Consider the following 21,758-nt stretch of genomic DNA (forward strand, 5'->3'; position numbering starts at 1 on the left):
CCTCCTCCTCTTCGGTCGCTTCATTCTCCAAAAGAAGAAAGATATCGGAAAATCAAGGCTCTCGTGACAAAAGTGAGACTTCACTTTGAATGGAGCTCCAGATTTACTACAGGCACTTACTGTTCAGTCTTAGTGGCAGATTCGCTCAGTGCGTAAATGAGTGCTTAAAAGCAGCGACATAAATCAGATTTTTAAAGTGTGGGTGGCAGAGAGAAAATGGAGCAACAGTCTTTATGCGGGAAGAAAAATACTACGAGCTGAGTTTTAAGAATGATGGAAGTCAGCAGTGTGTGGTGACTTGTGCCATCTTAGTGAGTGATTTAGTCGTGTAACACATGCACGAGCCAAACTAACCAGACTAAAACACAGCTCTCATTGATTTCCTGTTGCCCGTCTTTCCTGTGTTGGCAGGCTTTCTCCTGCATCTTCACCTTTCCGGTGCTATTATTTCTCTTAATATTAATGCATATACCTAATGAATTGGAACTCGACTTCCCTGAATGTGAGGGTCAAGATCAGACTACTGAACTCTATCGTCTTCCCTACTGCACTTTACGCTAGTGAAACCTGGCGCTCAACAAGTGCAACTATTCAACACCTGAACGTGCTTCAACAACGTGGCTTGCGGCGAATCCTGAGAATTTCCTACCGGGACCGAATAACAAATGAGGAGGTCCTACGAAGAGCAGGCACCCGCCCATTAGCCGATGTTGTTGCAGAAAGACGCTTTCGCTTTGCGGGACATATTTTACGCCTACCCCCTCATCGCCCAGCTAAGATTGCCATGACATGGCGTCCACGAACTGGCAAGCGAAAGCAAGGCCGACCAAAGACCACATGGCGTCGAACATTTATGGACGACCTGAGAACTGTCGACATTGCCTGGGACGAAGCTGAAGCAGTCGCTGCTGACCGACATCGATGGAGATCACTAGCTGCCCGATGCGCCGCCCGGCGTAGGAGGAACTAATACCTAAAAAAAATACCTAATGAATACATGTGTTAATATACTTATTTCAAGTACTGCTGGCCATGCTTGCCCCTGACACGTCTGTGATGCACACAAAGTAGAACAAGAGCAAGTGGGAGTAAAATCTTGCATATGCATAAAGACATGTTAGAAAACCTGCATTTGAACACATAAAAAACTGCTTTGTTTGATCGTTTTATTGAATGATTTCAGACTCAAGACCGTCCATCTTGTTCTGGTGCTTACACCATTGACAGATTGCCAGTCTTCGGGGGCTAACACAAGCAATACTCAAAGTTATTTTATTATAAAAAGAATAAAAGCGTTCTGGATCAACTGAAGGCTTTTCAGGGATCTTTTAAAGAAACCTGATGATAATGAATTACAGAAGCCTGGAAGTAATGAATCCACAAACTGACCTGTTTAGTCTGCAGTAAAGTATCCGGTATTTTCAGGTTTCTGAATACTACAAAGCTGATATACTTCAACTTGTTTTACAGGAAGCTTCACAAAAGCATAATTCACGGACACGTGATGTGTGGATCCAAAACTGGATGAAGACATTACATGTAAGCTTTTTCCTACCTTTCAAAGTAATCTTTCGTCGTTCTTGCCGTTCCTGCTTTTCTTGCACGTTCTCTCTCATTGTGGGAAATGGAGCATCTGAACCTTTAGCTAGCTGTGGCAGCAAACAGTTTACGTGTTCGCTGACATTTGTTGAGCTGTTAGAAATGTTGTATTTGAAATTACCGGACACTCACTGAACCGTTACACCGATTACGCTCGCTCCTCTTCAACAGCTAGCTAAATGCTAAAGTTCGGTTTATGGACATCTGCACCAAACACATTGTTCCGGATTGTTCTGGACTACTTCGATCTCTGACTACAGTACAATACATGATGCATAGATTATGATTTGTGCCTCTTTTCCCTCTTTGTGTGGATTAAACGTGATTGATACGCCAGCAGAATTGTTCCCTCAAATTAGATCTGAATCGGTTGAATGTTTGAAGGCGCTCAGTTATGGGAAATAATAACTCCCCTCAGATGTCTTGTAGCTGAAGTCGAGTCTGTTCTGAAGATGTAAATAGTAGAAAGTACATTTGTGTTAAACAGTGGCGAGTAACAACAAAAACGTGTCAGAAAGAAATACTCACGTAAAGTGCAGAGCCCTAAAAAGTCTACATTAGTACAATAATGAATAATTTATGTTTCTTCTGAATTATAATGATGAACAACGCCTACTCTAAAAAACAGAGAACCCGAAACCAAGCCAGTAATCTCCACTTCAACAGCATCAAACTATCCAGTTTAGGTTTACACAGAGGAGGTTAATAGTACTTTCTTAAAAATCAAAAATATGTCCTTTAAAGTGTGTGTATTACGAAATGTGTGTATTTTAAAAAGTACTACAGAGTCCTCTGAAACCTCCCCAGTTAATTACTGAAATTATGATAACAAATTTCATATTACAGTTTTAATTTTTGAAAATGCGCATGAGGTACTAATTTAACTTATAATTATTATTTCCCAGAGCAGAAATGTAACATGAATAAAACACGATTTCAAATCCATTTCTGTGGATTTACATGTTGGAGTCAAAAGGTTTTTACACAGAGAGGTTTGTTTTATCCGCTTCATGAATCAGGAAATACTTTTACAAAAAAATCAATTCTCACAGTGCTTTTTAATGAATGAGGTGTTTTATAAATATATGAATGGAAAGACTGAGGAGCAGATTTTGTGCTCAAAATCTGATTTTTTTTTTTTTAACTGACCTTGAGATATAAGTAAAATATAATTCTTTTTATTTTTATATTGGAAACAAATGTTGACAGGTTACATCATTTAACTGAAACGTCACACTGAGAAAATGTTTATCTTTTATTAGCTGATTTCAATAAATGTCCAACAGAACAAGTAACGACCATAATTTGCATTTCAGGCGCTTTATTTCACCTTCAGAATAAAAGCCCCGCAGTAACAGCTTGCTGCCAGTAGGAGGTGTGATGTTCCACCAATGGAGAGACTCCTTTTAACAAGCCTGTGTCATTTCAGGTCAGGTGTGTGTGTGTGTGTGTGTGTGTGTGTGTGTGTGTGTGTGTGTGTGTGTGTGTGTGTGTGAAATCAGGTACAATAAAAGTCAATTACTTATGAAGATTTCAATCATTAGGAATATTAAACATCTAATATCATCATCTAATAATGTCGCGTGGAACCCGTGTAGCTCCAAATTGCCCGAGTTTTCATTAGCTGAGAAAGACCTGCTCACTCCTGGAAATACATTTTTCAGTTAACATAATGACTTTTAAAATAATTGATTCTAATTAAGAGGAAGGAGAATTTTCTCAACCCGTAGAGGAACCATTATACTCTGAATTAATTTTAATAATTTAGTGATGCATGCTTTACAAGTGGTAAAATAAAGACGTCTAATACAATATATATTAGATATGTGGCATATCCTAATATCACTATTTGCATGACTGCAGTTTAATTCCTGCTCACAGATGCTACACGGCACTTTTCTACTTATTTGTTTTAAAGATTATTGATTGAGTGATGATGCCTCATGTTAATGATCAGGATTATAATGGAGGGATTATGTCATTTAGATGAGCACTGATGACTGTAACGATTATTACCGGTGAGGGTGCTGACTTTATAGATGTATATTGATGAAGATGACAGTGTGAACCCCTCTTACATTCAAAACTGAAAACATTAGCGAGGTACGCGTGGATTGGCAGAATTTGTAATTGGCTGGAGAGTGTACATGTTTGTCCACAGATTCACAGTCAACTGCATAAAAGTGACGGAGCTGCAATCAGTCGGAGCTCATTTTAGATCCTCGTCAGCTCAGAAACATATTTGGGTGCAGAAGTAATAATAAGCTTCACAGTTTTCCCAGTCCAGCTGCTCTAAACACACTCATTCATGCACATTTTAACAAATTAGCAAAGGCTAATGGTGAAGCCTCATTAACCAAAACATCATCTGCGCTCACATAAACTCACTCGATGTTGTGGTGTATCTGCACAAGCACTCAGTTTGATGTGAAACCTCATCAGCACCTGTTCAGTAAGAGAACGGGAGGAGTACAAATCAGACTAAGTGCAATAAGAGTAATGCTTCAGTTTGTTTAAGTCACTCTTGTTCCTGCAGATTCTACTGAGTCTATTAAAGAATCTATTAAACGAATCTCACTGCGGTCTGCTTTTCTCTGCTGGTGAATATTCTTTTATTCATTTGACTCGTCAGATACCCCTGCGGATACTTTTGTCCCTTCTGACACTCCGTACAAAGAAAGTGTGCGGGGAATCCAGAGGAGCTGTCCGGACCCGCGTGGTGCTGAAACCGTCAGCTGGAAGGTTCCTCTCGGGTTCCTCAGCAGAGCTAGACTTAACCGAACAATTAAAAGACATTTCTGAGTCATTCGCAAGAAATATCCTTTAATTGTAAGGTCACGTCTAGCAGTCTTGCACGCAGGGTGGCAGCCATCCACAGTCCGTCACAGCCCCGGTTCACCTGGAATGACATCGGGGGAGAGGTCATGACGTCACAGTGTCACAGTCAGTGGTTTCAAGTCACCAGAAAACTCGCAGAGTGACGCGTGCAGTGGAGGCATCCTCCCCACGGTGTGAGAGAGCCGCAGCTTCAGGGCTGCTGGGAGACACTCACCTGCCTTCATCACTCCCCTCCTCTCCCTCGCAGCGTGTCTGTGCCACGGTGCGTCCACGCATAAAAAAAATAAATAAAACCAAACCCCACGAGTCTCCGCGTTTGGTTCTTTCCCGCTCCGTTTCTGTAGAGCCTCCACTCGGCGCTGGGGGAAGATTTTACGCACGCTGCGACGCCCAAAACCTGTGTGTGTGACACCCGGAGCTCCGAGTACGTCACGGGTTACAGGTGTTGCGGTTGCGAGGGAACTTGTTTGGTTTTTAGGGTGGTGTAAACCTCCGACAGTGCGCAGCGCGTCACCCACGACCTATCCAAGCCGCCCGGAGGAAGCGCAGATCCGCGCTGCTGCTCCACTCCAACACATTCATTCATACAAACCCACGCAGACCCACGAGAAGCACGAGACGTTTGCGACAGAGGAGCCGCGTGCTCTTCGTCTTTCTGTCACCAGAGAGCAAAAAGAAAAACGCGACACATCGCGCGGGTCTTGGATTTACGCACGGACACCGCGGTCAGAGTCACGCGACGTGACCGAACAACACGCGGGCAGCACGGCCACCGCAGCGGCCGCGGAGTGTCCGTGAACTCCGGACGGAGGGATAAGCGCGCCGGGCTGTCTCGAGTTCATCACCGGTAAAGACAAATAAAAGCGACCCACGAGTCACGAGCCCACTTGCCACCAAGCCAGAGTCCAGGGCGCCACCACCTCCGCACGTCTCCTTCGCGCTGCGCTCTCATCCATCCCTCCATATCCATCTCCAGCCCTCGCCTCTCTTTTCTCCGGTCGGGCTTACAGCGCCGTAGATAGAGGCTCCGCAGTCACGTGGGTCGGAGGAGAGGAGAGAAGGACCGAGAGAGAGCGAGAGAGAGGGAGGGGGAGAGAGAGAGAGCGTCCCTCCTCCTCCGCAGTTTGCAGTGTGTTATGTCTCATACTCGGAGGTAGAGAGTCAGAGCTGCTCGTCCGGCGGATCTCAACCTCTGAATCCAACCCCCGTGTCTTCTCTCATCCTTCCCCTCTCCCCTTCTCGCTCACCCGGGTTGCTTTCTCTCCGGAGCCGCGGGAGCTTCTACGTCTTCTTTCTCTCGACTTCGGCCAACAGTTTGCTCTTTTTGGATTTGGGTTTTTCTTCTTGGACGTTTTGACGAGTACTCGCTGCTGATTTCACTCAGCACTGCTCCTCGCTGCTGCCGCTGCCGCCGCTGCTGCTTCTGCCGCCGCTGCCGCTTTTACGCACCGACGCTTATTTTGGATTTGCTCGGCAGCACCGCTGGAGAAAAACAGAGAAAGACAATAAGAAGCATAAAGCGAGGTGGATCCGTGGATGCGCCCCTTTGGCTCACGCTGGAGATGGAAACGCTGATATTGTTATTTCATTCCCTGTGGATATTGCAATGCAACACTGTGAGCGCCGACTCCATCATTCACATCGGTAAGAACCGGCCGGGGCGCCTCTCCTGCTGCAGGCAGAGCCGTGCCCACGGCTCCACGCACGAAGGGAAATTTGCTGTTTTAAGTTGAGTCGCTGAAGAATTTCAGTGCTAAGTTTTCGGTGCCGATTTTCAGCCAGTCAGCCTCTTCTTCTCCGGCGAAAAGGGACTCGACCTCACAGCTGATTATCGTTCCGATTCGTGCCAGGGTAACGTGTAGGGAGGGGGGGGGGGGGGGGGCTGTTGCATCCAGCCTCAGACCCACGCAGCGCAGACCTGCTAGAAGTGCCCGCAAAGTGTTGCGCCGCGCCATCCCACCACCCCTGCATCTCATCCACAACCCCTCCATCCTTCCCAGAGAAGGATGCGTAAAAAAAAAACCCAAATCTGAGGCTGGCAGGAGAATCTGGCCCGACGTGGGTGTTTGGAGGGTTTAGTTTCACCCATCCGCCTCCCTCTCCCCTTCTTCCTCCTTCACCCCTCTCCCCACTCCCTCGCCTCCCCTCATCTATAAGCCTGAACTTTGAATTGGACGTGAGTGAAATGTTAATAAAGCGCTAGGGGAAGAGATGACAAAGGGGACAAACACCGACTGTTCGGGCTGTGAGCGCCGCTCTCTGCTCGTGCGTCCTTCTTGATATGATAATCCGGAGATTCTAGTCAAGACACTTTTTTTTCTTTCTGTTTTTAGTCGAAAGAATTGAGGGAGGATGCAGTGAAGTCAGTGAGAGGGGGAAGGCTGACACGCAAACTCACAGCAATCACGCACTTCTCACTTAAACTCCCCAGTTTGCACTAATTCCACTCAGAGGCTCCGCTCGGCCTTGAGGTGGTTGGATGCAGCACGCCTGCAAACCAGTTTAGAAAAGGAGAAATTTCAAATATTAAATAAATAAATAAGAGTAATCAGGTCTCTCCTGCAGCTTCGGCCATCGAACAGGGCCGGCAGCAGCACTGCGGTGGCCTCATGGTTGGAGCCAGGAGAGGGAAGAGAGAGAGAAGCGGATGTGGTTGGAGGTTGTAGAAAGAGCAGGGGTTGGTGGTGGTCTCTCTCTGCGTGTGTGTGGTGGTGGGGGAGGGGGGGGGGTGTTAGAGCTATTGAGTCTCAAATGAATGCACTTCCTACTTGACTCTATGACATGTTGCTTCTGAAACGTTGCATCTCCATTAAGAGAAAACTAAAATGTCATTCCTGCTGTGATGAAAACATCAGCGCACACACACACACACACACACACACACACACACACACACACACACACACACACACACACACACCAGTAACATGAGGTGAGTCTTCGTTTCAGCACTGAGATGGAGATGGCTCGTGTGGCAGATTGCTTTGTGTGCCAGCTCTTTAGGTTTGGCTTCGTCCTTATTTGTACATGCACAGATGACACTTGGAGGAATTAAAACCTGTTGTTGGCCATTTTTCAGCAGCTCCTCGTTCGCCACAGAATGAATCTCAGAGTGTAGATGGAGGGCTGCACAGATGGATGGCTACTTCACTGTCCCTCGGGAGAAAATCTGGATTCACTCGGCTCATGGCAACAAGAGAGAACAGTGATACCAGATTATCCACAACACAGAACAGTAAATGCAACAAATCAGGGGTAGGATGAGGGGGTGGGGGGTGATGCCAGTCAGAGCAGGCGTGAACATGCAGCTGGTGCTGCTGGTGTTATTTATGAGCAAATTTGGGAGCTAAACGAAGAAAAATAGAAGCCATAAGAGTTTAGAGATGTCAGAGCTGCAGGTAGAAAGAAGCTCAGTGTTCTCTCCACGCGAGGAGGAGCTCGTGTCCAGCCGACAGAAAAATGAAAATAAATGTTGCAACCTTTAAGTGCAAATCTCGCCTGCAACCTCTGGTGTATTGTTGCGTGTCCATACCTGTGGTGTTGGTCTTGGTGGTGGAGCCCTGCAGATTCTGCTTCACAGATACGTGAGGATTCTTTGTTGACCAGGATGTGCGTGTACTGTACTCCTCAAACCAGATTCTCTGAGTTTTCTGCAGGCTCGGCCCCCGCCTGCCTGCTAAAACAAATCATATGCATTAAAATATATCAGAAAATCCTCCTTGATCCCTGCACAAGCGTCAGCACAGTTATTGATCGTCTGTGGGTTTATTTATTCTGCCACAGTTTTATATAAAACCTTCCTGCCTGGTGCTACGAGGCTTCCTGGTGGCACAGTGTTTAAAGGCTTAGAGTTCTTTAGCTTTCATACGACTACACTCGGTTTTGTCGTTCATCCAGAGAACCAGTGATGCTCTTCTTTTATTGCCATGAAGAGGCAATTGTGGTGTCTGGTTTACTTAAAACTTAAAGTTTTGGTTAATCCCTGGTTTCCTGTTTTATTTTGAAAGTATTTCTTGTGTAACTCTTCATTGACTTCCTGTTTCATTTCCTGGCTTTATAATAGTCTTTCCCACCCTAACTGTTTCCACCTGTGCTTCCTCAGCCCTGTGTGGGTTCATACAGAGCCTCGTCTCACCTGATTTGATTGTAGTTGCACCGTGTGTTGGATGCTTTGGCTGATCCTGCGTTTCCTGTTTTGTGAGCTCCTTTCTGTAAGTTTAATTAAAGCTATTTTGGGATTTTTCACACCAGACAGTCGGCTGCACCTGGGTTTGTTTTGCAAAATTATTCTCATTATTCTTCTTGTCGTTTTCTTTTTAAATCAGAGAAGACTTTAACGTTGGTTGATCTGGGAGCGTTTATGGCCAAGTCGGTGTGTAGGGGGAAGAGTTGAAAGGCAGGTGGAGGTGTCATGGAGAGTGAAGAGAGTGACGGCTTCACACTGCAGAAACTTTGGACTCTTACAGATGTTTCAACCAGGAATCACTAAGAGTTGGATTTGAATCAGAGGGAGGCTCTGGCACTCTGGCTCTTATATCCACTCCCCAGCATCAGGTCCCGTTTGAAACCACGTAGACTTAAGTGGGTTATAAGCACCAGTGGAGGGTCACTAACCCCACAGCACCCGCTTTGTGTCCAATATGGAAGAAATGCCACAGATTATAAGTTATGTGCGATTATTTGAGGAAATTCACATAAATAAAACAAAGAAAGATGCTTTTGGTGAAGCTTGATATATGATTTTGTTTTTTAAAAATGCTATTAGTGTTTATTTTTATTTCTATAAATTCTAATAATAAAGAACAACAAGGAGGAAGAGAGTAAGACAGAATGATGTTAGCCATGCGCTGAAGCTCCTGTTTCTGAGGTGAGGACGTGCTGTGTTTCCACTTTTCCCCTTAATTAAGAGACCCTTCAAAAAGTGTGACTCAACATGATGTTGCAATCATCGACGAGTCAGAGGCTGTTGTCACTTGTCTGCTATTGATCGCAGTGTATTTGATGGCTCAAAATGTCTCATTGCAAATCATAATCCCAGCGTGAAAAATGATCGTTGTTAGTATTTAGTATTTATTTATTTATTGTCATTGTCAAGAACAATGAAATTGCGTTTGGGGCTTCCATACAACAGCTTGTTTACACATCAAAAACCCTTAAATGTGCAAAAATGTGTACATGGATAAATATACAGTAAAGACAGATTGGCCTCATCCTTGTAGATGCAGACACTTTGTCTGATTGTGTCACTCGGCTTCCGTCGTTCCCCGAACCTACTGACAGTCTGGCTTGGCAGCAGAGCTGAACCTAGATCAGATGTGACATGTTCCACTGTCGGCCCCTGAAACCCCTGCCCGAGCATCTGTCTCGTCCGGCCGCGCTGCTTATCGTCGGTGACATATCCCGGTTTGTTTGTCCCTTCCTCTCTGCTGCTGCCTGTAGTGGCTCAGTGGCAGGCAGAGGGTGTCGCAGGACGGAGGGTTGATCTGTGAAAAAGCCGATTTGGATGAAAACGTGAAGGTTTGTGGCCTTCACTCAACCTGCTTCAGCCTTTGACCCACTTAATGTGTCCGTGGGCATTTGTGCAGTAAAATCCTGCTCTGTGAGGTCCGAGGCCGGGCAGGTTTTCGTCATCTCCTCCCATCAGCAGCTGGCGTCTCTAATTAGCCCCGCCCTTCTTCCTCTTTGGTTGAATGTGCACAAAATCAGTGAAAACAGCTGCCTGGGAAGGAAAGCTGTGGTCAAGGAACATCAGTTTGTCTGATTGGAGGTCAGGGGCAGGAGCTGCAAACAGGTGGGGATGGGGCTGGAATTAATGTTGGCCTTTAATTAAATATCAGACATCAAGCTGTCGGCGAGCTACAGTCCTGACATGATGGCTGCTCTCAGGGGGCTCATGCAAACATCTCTGTTCAGAGGAGAGGAAGGTGAAATCATTATGAAAAGAGACAAAATATCAGGTTGTCAAACCTCCGCAGACGCGCCTGCAGACCGATGAATCAGCCATGTTGAGACAATATCGAGCTGTTGTTTGTAGGAAACATGACAAACATTTGTGTCTGACAAAACTCGACAAATACATTCGTTCAGCTCACTCTGCAACAGAGAGAAGCTCAGCATATCCCATATGTTTATGTTTAATAGATAAAAGATATCTTCGTTCCGCTGAAGGGAAATTTGAAACGCTGCAGCTCACAATAACATTTCAGGCCAGCTTCGGAGTTCCTGTTTCAGCGCAGCAGAGCACAAATCATCAGTTTAGGTTTGTAAAGACCCACGTTCCCCCAGCGGAGGGTCGCTGCACGCATTCAAACTGAAGTGAAGGCTTCAACGTGCTTTTCTTGGCTCCTTCTTTCCCGCTCATCTTCACAGCTGATGAGTGGATCGCCATCCTCGCAGAGACTCGTCCTGTAATTGGTTCATTCCTGTTGAAATGGGTTCCTTTTTCTTCTCACTGTCACATGGTGCTTTCTCAGAGGTCATCACTGGACAGGTGCTGTTTCTTCCTCTTGTGTTGCTTTTAGCAGCAGAAGCTCGTGCAGGTGGCTTCATTTTGTTTTTCCATTCCAATATTTTCCGATTCTCAACTCCTCGCAGATTTGAGGCGACACCTTTGTTACGGTCACCTGCTTAAACACCAGTTAGACCATATTATCATCTGCTTGGTGCGGAGAGCGTGTACCCACCACTGTCTGTTTTTCAGTCTCGTCATAAAACACATCTTTATATCTGGTGGTATTTCATTGTAGTGGTTTTTTAAACTGGTCGTTGTGTGAAATCAGGGATGCGGTCATACTTTACTTTGAGGTTTTTAATGCTTGCTCACAGCCATTTCTTTTTTGTGACAGTCTTCAGCAGCTGTGAATACGATACAGACGTTGTCATGTAAAAGACGTTATAGATGCAAGCTCCTATTGTCGGTGTCTGCCTTCATTCCCTGATGCTGCTGGACTCAGGTTGTAGCTCTTCCTGTTCCCTGTGGGCTGTTTTCCAGATCTGAAGGTCCTCTAAACGCCCCTCAGGCCAAATGGATAACAAGTCACTTTTTATAAGGAGCCTGAGGAGGAGAGATTACCCCATCCCACGAGCCAGGCAGCTGACTCGGGATGATTTACGGCATCAGTGTGGCGGCTAGCAGGAAGAGAGCCGTGCTCATCCGTCGCCCGGCTTTGGAAAGGCGATCTCGAACTGCAGGAATCCAATCTGTTGAGGCTGGCAACGCGAATGAACAGCTGCGGCCTTTTCTTGCCCCACCGCTAAATAAGATAAACTAACCCAGTTAGGGAACAACGCAAAAGGCTTCCCGCACTGTCTCAGTGAAGGCTTAGCCAGGCCATTTACCTCCACCACCTGCACACACAACACACACACTGAACAAGGAGCAGGCGTCTCTCACATAATGCAGCAGCCTCACTTTGCGGACTGAATGAACGTGGCTTGCAGCAGAGTGCTTGACCCTGCGAGGGCATTAAAATACTCTGCAGAGAAACGTTAGTGTTGCTTCAGATTCTCTGTGACAAACAGAGGAGGAGAAGCGACTGTGTGGGCAGGCCGGCAGGAACAACCTGGAAAAGGAGCCGGCTCGACTAATAACAGGGTTCTGAAAGCTGCTGCTGATGTTTCTTTCATTATTTTTGGTCCGTTTTAAGCTGCTGTGCAGACTCGTGATTGTCTCTACATGCGACTGATCCTCAGCACGCTAACTCAGTTTCAAAATTGAGTTTGTTTCCCAGGACGGAGAACCGTTCGCTTTAAACTTGACTGTTTCACCCACATGGCCGCTCAGTGTTTAAGTGAGATGTGCTGATGAACACGTGTGTATCACTGTTCTTCATCGACACGTCCACAGCCCTGTTCTTTGCTGTTAATTCTGCAAATCTGAACATGTAACTAAAATATGATGATGGTAGCAAAATGTAGCATTGTCTGTTACTCGCTGCTTTGAATTCGAAGGTTAATCTCTCACATTAACCTCACATTGTCGGCATTTAGTCTTTTCTGTGTTTAGCCTGTTTTACCTCGGGAATACGCCCAGCGCGGCTGCTTTGCATGCCAGCTCTGATGTGGCTGCCGGAGCCAATTCAAAGTAGTGCTCATGATTCCACACGACGTACCAGAGTGGGCTCCCAGAAGCAGCTCCTTTCACGGTGAACTCGGTAAACACGCTCCTGATGACTTCATGGGCTCAGACTAACGCTTGACGTCACTTTGAATGAAATATTAAGTCCAGACTCTGCAAAGTCATCCTGAGAGTCAGACAGGAGGATTCAGCAGGAAATGCTCATTAATGAGCGTGCACCAGTCCATCTTTAAAACATCGAGGTGGTGAAAACGTTGAGTCTTGAGACTAACGGGCATCAGGAACCCGTGGGTGACGTCACCGTGGCTACATCCATCTCATACACTGTCTATGTGATTGTCCTGAGATGCCTCAAAAAAATAAAGGTCATTCGACCTGACTCTGGTGTGTGATTCAGGCGACTGACAGAAGAAGCTCCCCTCGTGAAAGTAGCCGACTGAAAATTTAATTTAAACAAGTCAGACATTAAAACATCATGCGCCCCTTTGTTGAACCGGTTGTTAGGTCCGCACTTGTGTCAAAAGTCTTGGAGTCATCTCGGGCAATGCTCTTTTCTTCACCACCCTCATCAGAATCTGTAGCGCCGCAGATTCGATTTCTAGACTTTGCCCTTTTCTTCGTCAACACAGCACTCGATCCTGGTTCATGCTCTCACCTTGTGTTTGGATTATTGTAGTGCCATTCTCTCTGCTCTCCCAAAAAATCCTCCAAATCGTAGAACTCTGCAGCAGGTTACATCCAGTGTCATCCACCTTCATTGGCTCCTGATTCCTCCACGTATCCAATACTAGCTTTTGCTTCTTATCTTCAAAGTTCTCACTGATCTTCTCCTGTCAGACCTCCTTCATCCTCACACTCCTTCCTGTGCCCTCTCCTCGCTGCTCCTCACTTCAGACATGAACATCACGGTTCAAGCTAGACTTTGGTCTCTGGTCATGTTTATCACCCAAACCAGTATTGTTGTTGGTAATGGTGCTTTTGATGGGGCGGTTAGGAGAAATGTTGATTGCTTGGTTTGATGTGAATAAAGGTTTAAAATGTTGTGCCCATTTACAGTATCGGTGTTCTTATTCCCCAGTTTAAATTCTGTTTTGAATAATTCAGTTTGGCTGTTGTTGGTCAGATGCTTTGTTGTTTTCAAACCTACTTGTCTGAAATTGGCCTTTGGGAGGACAAATAATGTTTTCAATTGAGTAACTACAGGACAATTAGAAGGAAAACACAGACGGCCTGAAAGCAAAACAACAAAAATAAACCAGGATGGGAAACAAACAAACACTTGAGCTTTTTCCTTTTAAAAATGTTCAAATAGATGAAATTTCTTCGAGTAAGGAGGCTGCACACAATGCACAATGTTTCCTCCTTTTTCTGTAAATGTATTTGGAGTCTTTTATTTGGCATTTACTTTTTTTTTTAAACTCTGGCTAAACTGAAGTCACGTGCACACGTGCACAGGCTCTGCTTGGGTGGCTCTTGGCAGAAATGGATTTTAGAACCCCGTCCTGCAGATGCATCTTTTTAAATTCCAAGCGTGGCCCAATGATTGCTTTGTTTTGAGACACTGAAGCTTTGACGCATCGGTACATTACAACATGTTACCAGTTTACACGGTCCGTCAGGACTTCTGGTTTAATTTGAAGCTTCTCGTGTTGGATTTCTTGTATTAGATGCTGCTGCTCGCTGATGTTTAACAGGCTCTTCCAGCTGCAGCAGCTCGGTGGATCTTAATATATGCCATATTGTCTCCACAGCAGAACTGATCTCGTGTATATGACTGTCTGTTATGATAGCCAAAGCTAATCTGCACACGTGCATGTTTCATTGGCTGTTGAACATGAGGAAGAGGAGCTCAGTGCTTCACATGTCAGGTGAAACTTTGGGTTTGAGGCTGAGGATTGAGTCGAGCTTCAGCCGCTGATGTCTGACTGTGAGAACATGCTCTGTGCTCACAGGCAGGAGGAGCTGGGCTGCTGGGACAGTTTTTTTTTCCCCCTTGTACGCCTGAAGGTCACGGTGCTGCAGCGCCGCTTATTTGGATGTTTAATTATGATAATAGCTCCGCTGCATCCTCCATTGGACTCTGGGGAAATGTCACCCAAACTCCTGGTTGCTATAAATCTTCTCGTTGTGCTGCTTTGTGTTTAAACCTCCACATTATTCATTTCACTTCCACTGTGTCCAGGATCAGAATAATATCCAGTTTCCACAGAGCGGATGTGAAGACTAATTCTCCGCATCACCTGACCTTGATTGGCATGTAGCTTCTGTTTTTGTTGCCATTATTGATGCAAACCTGCTAAATGGAGCTTTTCCTCTTCAGTGGTACTGAAGTACAGAGAGCAGCAGGACGAGTTCAGCTTTGTCACATTTTCTTCTCTAATCTGTCGTCGTTTGCATCGCTCCTATACGTCTATGCTTGTCTTGGGTTTGAATCCATTTCCTGTTTTATTTCATAAACGTCCACCTTCATGCATTTCACCGTGACTTCTGTCATTGTTCTGTTTCCTGCCAGTTGTCTTGCCAACGTGTGTTCAAAAAGCCAATCACTGACAGCATAACTACTCGGTCCTTCTTTGAGGTTCGGCTTCTCAGTCACTTTGTTTCATGAATAATTCTTCATGATTTTCTCCCGTGGTCTGTAGTCAGTTTTATTTTGTACCTGCCCCTATGTGGTGTTTGCTAGCTTACAGACTAACTGTGTGCGACCTTTGACCCAAACTAAAGTTTAGTTTCACCTCAGGCAGATTTAAATGGCGCTGACAGAGGATGGAGCAACATGTTGGTTTGTTTTAATTAGAACATTTCCACTATTTAAAGACTTGATGGTATTAGTGGTCTTTCTAGGTTAAATATATTGGTTTTGGTTCAAGTTTTGAATTTCAAAATTTGTTATCAACCTACCAGGTTTGTTTGGAAGTTTGAGCTCAGCATGAATCATTTTAGCCGTTTGTGTTTCTTTCCCTGACATTTCTTTGAAGGACTTGTATTGTTGCTCGTTCTTCTTTTGCCTGCTTTCCTCATCCCAGTTAATTTCACCTGTTCTGTAATTACACGTGAGTATAAGAATACTTCAGCACAATATATCCACATAACATAGTCATCCAAATTGTATTTAATGAGCTCCACAGTCACACAAACATGTACAGTATTAGCATCCAGCACTAGGCTTTATTAAACCGGTTATTGTAGAGTCCTGTTTGTCATTAGCATCCTGGTGAGGGCAGGATCCACACACCACCTCTCGCTGAGGGAGGCTGGAGGACAATGTAATGAATAATTTGCACTCTTGCATGTAATAACAGTCGAGTGTTCTGCCACGTATGTTTTATTTCCCTGTAGTTTAGCCTACCAGGGATTTGCCACATGGGCTACTGGAAAGATAAATGGCACCTTTTGTATTACCACTTATTAAACCTTTAATAGGATTGGATTTTCCTGTATGAGGGTGATGAAAGGAATGAGTGTAATTGCAATGACTGTGGGTGCCGACATCGGCCTCTTCCGCTGATTAATGGACGACAGAAATCAGAGCCGGCAAAGGTAGACCGAAGCCAGCAGCGTCTTGATACTGTCATAAAAGTCCCACTGTGGCAGCACCATGACTGACAGCATCTCTATATATTTATATTCATTTATTAGTTGCTGTTGTTGATGCAGGCTGTCAGGACAGTAAATGATCTATAGGAGTCCTGATTTTCACAGTAAATGGACGTCAGTCTTCAACATCCACGTTTTCAGTAACAGGTCGGGGTTATATTTGCTTCCTTTTTATGTGGAGTATTGACCTGTTGGGCAAAGCTCAGTGGAAATCTACTTTAACATGTGGCTAAAATGCTGCCTAACCCTAACCCCACTCAAAGTGATTTGCTGGCACTCTGGTGGATGTTGAGAAGCTAATGTGAGGAAATCTCATGTGTGAGCCAGCCTGCAGTCACAGGAGCTGTCCTTGGTGCTGAGAGGGAGGCAGCTGTACGAGTGTTTTCCTGAACAGACCTGAAGCCCTCTGCATTTTGTTTCTTTCCTTCAGCTAATCCTTTCCACGCAGCCTGCATCAGGATGTCAATACATAATACAAAGTATACAAGCACCAAGCAGTCAATCAGCGTAACACAGATTCTCATTCTCATCCCTTTTTATTTAGGCCTCAGTGTTACACACAAGCTGTCTATGGTGTGAGTGCTCGTAGACATACTGACACGCTCATGCGTTGATAGACTTGCAAAGGCAGGGTGGAGGTGTCATGAATCACACATATATCAGTCGGACACTGTGGATTTCCCCCCAGGTTTCCCTCACAGTCACTGTCTGGTGTCAGAAAGTTGAACGTGAACTGAAATATCTGCAGAAATGTTTTTTTTGCAGACTGGGTGGGCTCAGCCTCGTCCATGTGATTGTGAATGTTTCCTGTTGTTTTCCCTCTTAGTCTTTACATCACTTCCTGTGTTGTTTTGAATGTTAGACCCTCACGTGGCTTCGTTTTGATTTTTACGTTTGTTACCTTTCCTGTTACCGTCTAAACTGAGATCACCTGTGCCGTCTCTGTGGAGTCTTCTCTTGTGCTTTCTGCCATCTCCTTGAGTTTTGTTTCCAGTTGTCGTGTGTGTGTGTGTGTGTGTGTGTGTGTGTGTGTGTGTGTGTGTGTGTGTGTTGGAGGATCCGTAAAGGTTGGATTAAACCAAGTACTGGTAAAGATCTAAATATAAGAACAGCCCCCCTCCTCCTACCTGGTTAATGAGCGTTCATTCTAATGATTTATCTTCAGTTTGCTGCAGTTTAGTCTGAAAACTGTATTTTATTTGTATATTGTGTAGAGAAAAGCACAAACAAAGACGAGAGTTGAAAATCCTCATCCACAATCATAAAGTGTAATTACTGCCCTGAAAAAGAGAAATACATGCTTGCATATTTTCCCACTTGGCTCTAGTGTCTGTTTTTTGTTTGTTTGTTTGTTTTAACTTTAATATAAAAATAAAATAATTATTTCATCTCTTGTGCTGCTCACCAAACTGAAAAACGAGCCTCTCGGCTCCACGTCGTTCCCCTGTCTTAAAGTAGCTTCACTGAAAGTTTTAACTTTGGAGTAAAATGTGTGTAGATGATGGAGACGGTTACACTGCTTCACTTTTTCCTCTTTTGACGTTGCTGTCAATCATTTGCCTTCTTGCTACAAATGCAATGCATAAATAATTGGAGGGAAATGTTCTTCTAAATAAAATCTATTTGCTGGCAGCAGGTGGTGGGAAATAAAATCTGAGAATGTGGTGACCCAGTGAGAGTCCCAGCCGCTATAAAGCCTTTCTGAGATTAATAGGTCAAGCAAGAAGCCAGACTTTATGGTCCCAGCTCTCAGAAGCTGCTAAATCCCCAAATAAAGCAGCTGCTTTTTCTGGTGTATATATATTTTTTTCCCACCCAGCTTGAGCTCTGGGACTCGCAGCCCTGGACTCCTGGTTGATTACCTGCCAGCGAGAGGCGGGGGCTTGATAAACTTAGCCGCTCCAATACATTGTTTTTGCATCAGTGGTGAATAAATGGTTTTTGGCTGCTGGCTGGTGTGAAGTTCCCACCTTGTACGTGGCGTAGAAATGTTTGCAAATATGCTGGAAAGGTCAGCCAAGCCACACATTAATTTTCCAACTTAAACAGGATTCCCACATTTCTGTGGCCTTTATTAACCGTTCAGCTTATTCATAAAATTCAATAATCCAACAAAGTTTGTAAGCCGTTCTGTGGAGCAAATGGATATCAATAAACTGTGGTTTAAATGCCAAGAAATACTGTGACAGCACGTTTTTAAGGCATTTATGTATGGTCGATACCCAGCTTTCATGCATGTGAGATGGTATCGTGAGCGTCATGTCTCGATTATAATCGTCATTCCTCATTAAAGCTTGCAGAGGCCAGATTGTTGCTGGAACAGCAAGCCTGTCAGATTAAAATGCATTTGTTCTTAGACTGCATTCACCTGACAGTCATGTATATAAAATCTTTATTGTCCCAGGAGACAAATTTGCTTTCAGTCTGCACAGTTTTGTCTCACCAGGCGGACCGCCAAGGCAGAAGGAAAGAAGCTCCTGCCAAAGAGAGGCTGTCCTCCAATTTAAAGTGGAGTATGTGAGGACAGATGGACGCCGGGATTTTTGAAACGAGTGCGGATTGCAGGGGTGATTTGTGCAACTCACTATAGCAGGTGTTAAACATGCGACGGCTCTTTTGTTGCGGTTTTAGGACTCGAGTGTAGGCAGACGAAAGAGTTTGCAGGCGGTGCATGTATGGCAGGACATATGTTTGCTTTTGTTGGGAACAGCATGGCGAAGAAGCAGGAAACAGGATGGGTGGAGTTACACTGGAGGAGGTTTGTGTTGTGAGAGAGATGAAAATAACCCGTAAGATGCAATTCACCTGTTCATTAATAAAGTAATCCGCACAGCTGTTTAGTGAACAGTCATAATTTAAAGTTGAATATCCTCAGTCTGATGTAGTGAACCGAACACTTGGATCAGGGTTGGTGGAAACTTCAAATCGTGTCTTTACAAATGTCAAATGTCTTCAATTGTCCTGATTCAGGACACACAGCCTTGAAACGTGCTTGCAGAGCGATTCATAGAAATGGTGCCGACTTAATATGAGCAGGAGCCGTGACATCTCAGGCCTCAGTGCAGCGACGGTTAAAGCAAACTTTAATGAAACATCTGAGCTGAACGGCGCGCACGTCTGTGTTTGAACAGGGGCTTATAACGGCAGACATGAAAGACTCGAGCGCCTTTGGAGCTTTTCTGGTTTCACATGTGGCTCAGCTGCTTGGATTCCCAATTTTAAAAAGTTATCAGCACATCTTGGACCCACACACCTTTAAACTTGTGTTTCCCCACATGCTAGCTGCTGAGTCTGTTACAGATCTGAGACAAGGCGTTCGTTATCTTGCCCAAGAACACTTGGATATGCAGCCTGGAAGACTGAGATTGAACCACGGATCCCCTGGTTAGTACCTCCTAAGGCCTCGGCCACACAGGACTGGAGATCAGTTGGCAGCAGCTATGCTTGGGAAAAATGTGTATTCCTGAACTGATTGCTTTCTGTTATCAAGTCACAAAGAGGGAGCTGAGCCTTAAACAGAGCAGCAAGCTGCTCCCCTGGAGTTTGCATTGAACGTGTTGATTTGTTTGCAGGTAGTTAAAGTCGCTAGCTACCAGCCGAGCGGCCCTTTGCTGCGTGTCTTCCCTCACACTCTCCCTGCTTTGCTGTCCTCTCGTCACTCTCTAGTAAACTGGAACGTAAAAAGGCTTCAATCATTGGTCCATTCCAGAAGCAACAATCTGTTGGACTTGATCAATCCCAGGGCTCCTCCCATTTTACCACCATTGCCCTCCACACTCTCTGAAGGGAAAATGATCAACCAAAAAACCAACAAAACTCAGGAAACACAGTGGAAGTGTGACGAGCTAACAGCTATTTACTGTTAGCTTGATTAAAACTCCCATCACCTGCATCTTTTTCTCACAGCAGTGATGAATCCTCTGCTGGTTTCTGTCACTTCCACAGCTGGTCCGTCACATTATTGTGTCCCCAGAAACACTCAGGCAAAAACTCCCCAGGAACACGGAGAGGCTGACCAAGGACCAGCTCAGCCGGAGAAACCCCGAGGTCCTCCTTTACTGAGCTGCACAATCCCACGGAAGATGGTCAACCCAGCTGCCACCCGCTATGTAGGCAGTTGGCAACAGTGAGAAGGAAAACCACCCTTTTAACAGGAAGAAGCCTACATATGTGAATAATCTTCAGAACATGCGGTCATACTTTACTCTTTAAGCTCCACTCTTCAGTCACCCGGCTGCTTATTACTGCGTCAGCCCCACTTTCTGCCACCAAAAACTGCCGAGTCAGCAACTCTAAAATCTGCCCTTTGTAATTGGGATCAAAGAGTTTTGAGGCTCATTAATCAGCCTTCAACTCTTTGTTGTGTTTCTTCGACTTTAGATTGATTGCACTTCACCGAGTGTTTGGTCTGCACTAATGTTTAGGTGCTGTCTAACTCCCCGGCAGATGATCGTGTTCGCTGTTTTCTTTATCAGTCAGAGGTTTTAAAGGGGACATGAAACGCGACACAAGGCTAATTTACACCACTGAGCCCTGCTCTCATAACCTGACATGGTGTGAAGCTGGATTTAAGAAAGAAGAGCTTAAAGTTTTTCAAAACACGTTTAGCGCCATCTTCTGTCAGTGTGGAACGTGACATCATGTGGTTGGTTGGTTGGGGCTGTTGGGATTAAATAATTTGCAGTGCTTCAATAATGCTATGCTTTTTATTAACCGACTTGCATTCGTTTATGTTAGCTAAGCAATGGCAGAACCGATAATACAGAGGGAAATAACGACACTAAAACTAAAAATCACTGTAATGGGACCTTTTAATGGTGTGGCTGGTGTTTAGTGGGGGAGTCGTGTGTTTTAGCCTGTTGGATGAACTTGCCCTTTAATTGTGCCAGTTTCCTTGCAGCAGACAGTGGCAGAGAGCCTGGGAGGTTTGACTGTGAGCTCACAGAGAGACCCGTGGGTCTACAGTCCACCTCCTCTCCCCTTGGCACTCATTATTAATTAAACTTGTTGAAGTTTGAGGCTCACCAGTTTGCTGTGGCTGCGAGCAGAAATATAAACCTCACATCAATCCCCCCACCGTGTCTCTGACAAGCCTCATTCTTAATTGAAAACGCCCGACTGACTGCAATTTCAAAAGTGGATGATTGATTGATCAAGCCCAGAAGCTAGACAGCGTCCCCTGCGAGGAAGGCCTTCAAATCCACAGCGAGGCTGAGCAGAGTTCATTTGGATACTCGGAGAGATGAATGAGCACAAGCAGTCTGGCAAATTGAATTCTCACTCGTAGGCAGGAATTTCTTAATTGTGCGTGACAAATTTCCCAAACAGAATCTGGAAAGTTTCATCAGCCCGTCCATTTGTCTACCCGTCTGCCCCTCTCTAGGCCTATTGGTCCATTTCTGCCCTCGATCCGCTCGCATAGATGTTTAAAACCGGACAGAAGCTCATTTTATACATGTTTATTATTCATTTTCTCACCACGATTTCCCCTTTGGCTTTTTCATAAAATGAAATGCATGCATCATCTCAACGATGGGGCTCGTGAGCGTCGTGCAGTAAAACACTCCACCCAGATCCTGAAGTCTTTCTCAGCTGCAGCAGCTGTTGATATCTACTATCAGACCCCGCTACTGGTTTGATAGCTGAA

General features: G+C 45.1%; 1 protein-coding gene across 2 annotated transcripts in view; it reads left to right on the forward strand.

The window, feature by feature from the left end:
* Positions 1-5,581: 5,581 nt before the first annotated feature.
* LOC147324091 (glutamate receptor ionotropic, delta-1-like) overlaps positions 5,582-21,758 on the forward strand; it is a 599,369-nt gene continuing 583,192 nt past the window's right edge. For both annotated transcript variants that reach the window (XM_086304561.1, XM_086304562.1), the window contains exon 1: positions 5,582-6,081. In XM_086304561.1, the coding sequence (XP_086160687.1) occupies positions 6,000-6,081 (82 nt within the window). In that variant the 5' untranslated portion in view covers positions 5,582-5,999. The remainder of the gene's footprint in view (positions 6,082-21,758) is intronic.

The sequence above is a fragment of the Aulonocara sp. 'chitande type north' Nkhata Bay genome, linkage group LG8 (assembly GCF_057382095.1).
Source record: "Aulonocara sp. 'chitande type north' Nkhata Bay isolate Kocher_YH1m ecotype deep benthic linkage group LG8, A_spYH_male_GT1.1, whole genome shotgun sequence".
Lineage (NCBI taxonomy): Eukaryota > Metazoa > Chordata > Actinopteri > Cichliformes > Cichlidae > Aulonocara > Aulonocara sp. 'chitande type north' Nkhata Bay.